The sequence below is a fragment of the Sinocyclocheilus anshuiensis genome, unplaced genomic scaffold (genome assembly GCF_001515605.1).
Source record: "Sinocyclocheilus anshuiensis isolate Anshui unplaced genomic scaffold, SAMN03320099.WGS_v1.1 scaffold58, whole genome shotgun sequence".
Lineage (NCBI taxonomy): Eukaryota > Metazoa > Chordata > Actinopteri > Cypriniformes > Cyprinidae > Sinocyclocheilus > Sinocyclocheilus anshuiensis.
In genome coordinates, this window is record NW_015547688.1 from 1,470,382 (window position 1) to 1,473,298 (window position 2,917).

General features: G+C 37.9%; 1 protein-coding gene across 1 annotated transcript; it reads left to right on the forward strand.

Annotated features, from left to right (window-relative positions):
• Nucleotides 1–549: 549 nt before the first annotated feature.
• LOC107703315 (uncharacterized) lies at nucleotides 550–2,624 on the forward strand (the record flags this gene model as incomplete). The annotated part of the gene is made up of 1 exon (XM_016505905.1): nucleotides 550–2,624. A coding segment is annotated over one exon (798 nt), but the record flags the coding sequence as incomplete, so codon positions are not given.
• Nucleotides 2,625–2,917: the final 293 nt, after the last annotated feature.

Below are 2,917 nucleotides of genomic sequence, written 5' to 3' on the forward strand. Positions count from 1 at the left end.
GAGCTTGGCTTTCTCATACATAGACTTTTCTTGCTTGTTTATCTCTGACGTGGACTCTGATGATGAACTTCCGTGGAATTCTGCTGTGTTCGAGCAGGAGATCAGGGTGAGCGCGCGGCTTGTGTTTTAGCGGGAGTCCGTGGAACTGCAGAACTGCTGCGTGTGTTCCAGGAAACTTCGATACGCCCTTTTTGGCGACTTCCATGTTGCAAATAGGGAAGCATAGCCCTACGTTAGATTTAACCTACCTGTATTTGTGACTGAACCTGTTTTTAACCGTCTTTAATTTGCCTGCTGAGTGGTTAGTAAACTCGGTTTCTTTTATTTGTACTTTGTGGAAGAGGCAACGGACTGTCAAATACAGTAAGAAGGTATGAAAAAGTAACATTTTGGCTATATTTTGCGAGGAATCTTTTTTTTTTAACAATTTAGTTTGTAACGTGTAGCCTAATTGTTTGAAGATATATTAGGTAATATTTGTGTTTTCATATATGGGACGTGCAGGATGTTTTCCACATTTCTTAAGTGTCAGATCATCCTCGCACCGCGCCAGTGGATTATGGCCAGGCTTGCTCTGGTAGCCCTGAAGAGAACATCAGCACCATTAACATCGCATCACGTGTCGAGCATGCCTTGGATGAGGTGTTTAAATTACATCCAATCACAAACAACCCATCACCGTTATCCCCCTACAATCAGGTTACTACGAGCAGGTCATACAAGAGTGTTACTGGTATCAGTTCCTCAAGAGAACGCAACCGTGCAAACCGAGATTCGGGCAATTGCTCTGGCTCATCGGTTTTCAGCAATATGTCATATTTGGAATCAGCCACTGGTGATTCTTTATTCCTGGATCAGCTGAGCTCTGATCATTACTGTCAGTCCGGCAAGAGGGAAGATTCAGACTCGGATGCAAGAGATAGCCAGTTTAACTCTCCCACTACTGATACTCTGGAAGACGGCTATCAGTGCTTCAGCAGTGTTTTGGAAAAGGGAAATGATGCAGATGTTTGTGTGAACCTTTCAGATGATGTTGGTGATGATGAGAAGTGCATCATGAAAAATCTCATCACCAGCACAAATCCACTCTATCCTTCTCTTATTCTGCCTGGTGGCAGCATCACACCAAGTGATGAAGGATATCAGGCTTTTCAAGGCTTAACAAAGAGCACAGAAGGACAGTGGAGCACGAGCGTCAGTACTGAACAAGCACTTAATGCATGTGGAGCTTTGAAATTCCCCCAGAGCACCGGCCAAGATCCCACATCTGTGCAGCAAATTTCTTGGGCCACTTCTTTGCATTTCCCACCCGTTATTCAAATAGACAGTTCATATCAGTGTGTTTAACTGTGCTCATAAAACAAATGACAAGTACATGCCTGAAACATTGAATTCATTTTTGCATGTAATGTCAACAATTACAATGAATCATTCATTTGAAAATATGACCAGTATTAAGAACCATGCAAACTTTGTCCATTGTTTGTTTAGACTCAGAGCCAATGCCTTGAATTTAGGTTATGCCAGCTATTTCTACAGTAAGATGTTGAAAAGTGCCTTAAAAGGATACGCCACCCATTGAAATTATCATGCCATCCCAAATGACTTTCTTCTGTGAAATGCAAACAAAGCTTTTTAGAGGAATAATCCATCTCAGTGAGTCTATATAATGCAAGTTTATCTTAGTAAATGATGAGAGAATATTAATTCACCAGAGTGTCACTTTAAATGCCTGTAGGGATCATGTACAGTAACTATTCTTGTTATTCATATTTCTTTATTACTCTATTATGCTACACAAAATGTCAAATGTGAATCTGAGTCAAATTTGCAAATGCAAATTTTAAAGGCATGATAACAAGACTTCTTATTCTGTTTAACTATGCTGTAAAAACAAATAATGTCTATGTTTACATTTTTAACTATTGATCTCTATACAGTTGCAATGATAATTTCTTTGAAAATATTACCAGTAATAAGAAACTTTGGAGGATTCACTCTTTCAACAAAAGGGGTTATACAGCGACTTACTCTAATACTCTAGTTATAACATACTCTAGGAAGTAATGTATTATTTTTCTTGGCATTCACATTTTTATTATATTATGTGGCATTTGCTAATGTCATTATTACAGGTCTATGGCTTCATTACAGGGTCTGTACTTGCTGTCTCAGTCTGTAAATTGAACTTGTATTTTTCAATAGAATGTTTCAACACAAAGAAAAAAAGATGTTTGTATATAGGATGCATTTAGATGTAGATGACATTATAATGTTTTTTTTGCTATCATCAACAGGACAATGGCTTACTCTTCAAAAACTCCTCTCATCTCGGTCAGTTCATAGACAGTTAGTCTCAGCCTGTGTACAGTAACTGTGTTGTCAAACAGATGATCGGTATGTGTGTGAAACATTTCATTATTTTTGTATGTAATCTCTAGTTGTTCCACTACTATGGCATTCTTACAAAAACTAAAGCACTTCTCAATTAAAGCAATGTAAATAGCTACAGCCTTTATTTCTACATTTCTAAAATAAAACCTCAGAATGTTGAAATAGAGTCCGGGTCCTTCAGGGGAATTTCGAACAGGTTTTCACAGGGCTTTTGTTTTATGCTGCCTGCTACGAACCAGGAAGCAAAATAGTTTTTCTATGGAAGGCACATACACTGAAGTGCATGTTGAGACTTTACACTTAATAAATGAGTGACGCTTTACGCAGTATGTCTGAACAAGGGACACCTTTGTTCTCTAGAAAGTGGTATTGTAATTTAATGCTATATGAATAGTATAAATGATTTACAACAGACTATGAAAGCTAAAGTATGTAATTATTGAAAAGTGTCGAGATAATATATGATCCTACACTTGGCATAGGCCTATAAAGTTCTTGTCATGCGACAGAAAAATGTTAGAAT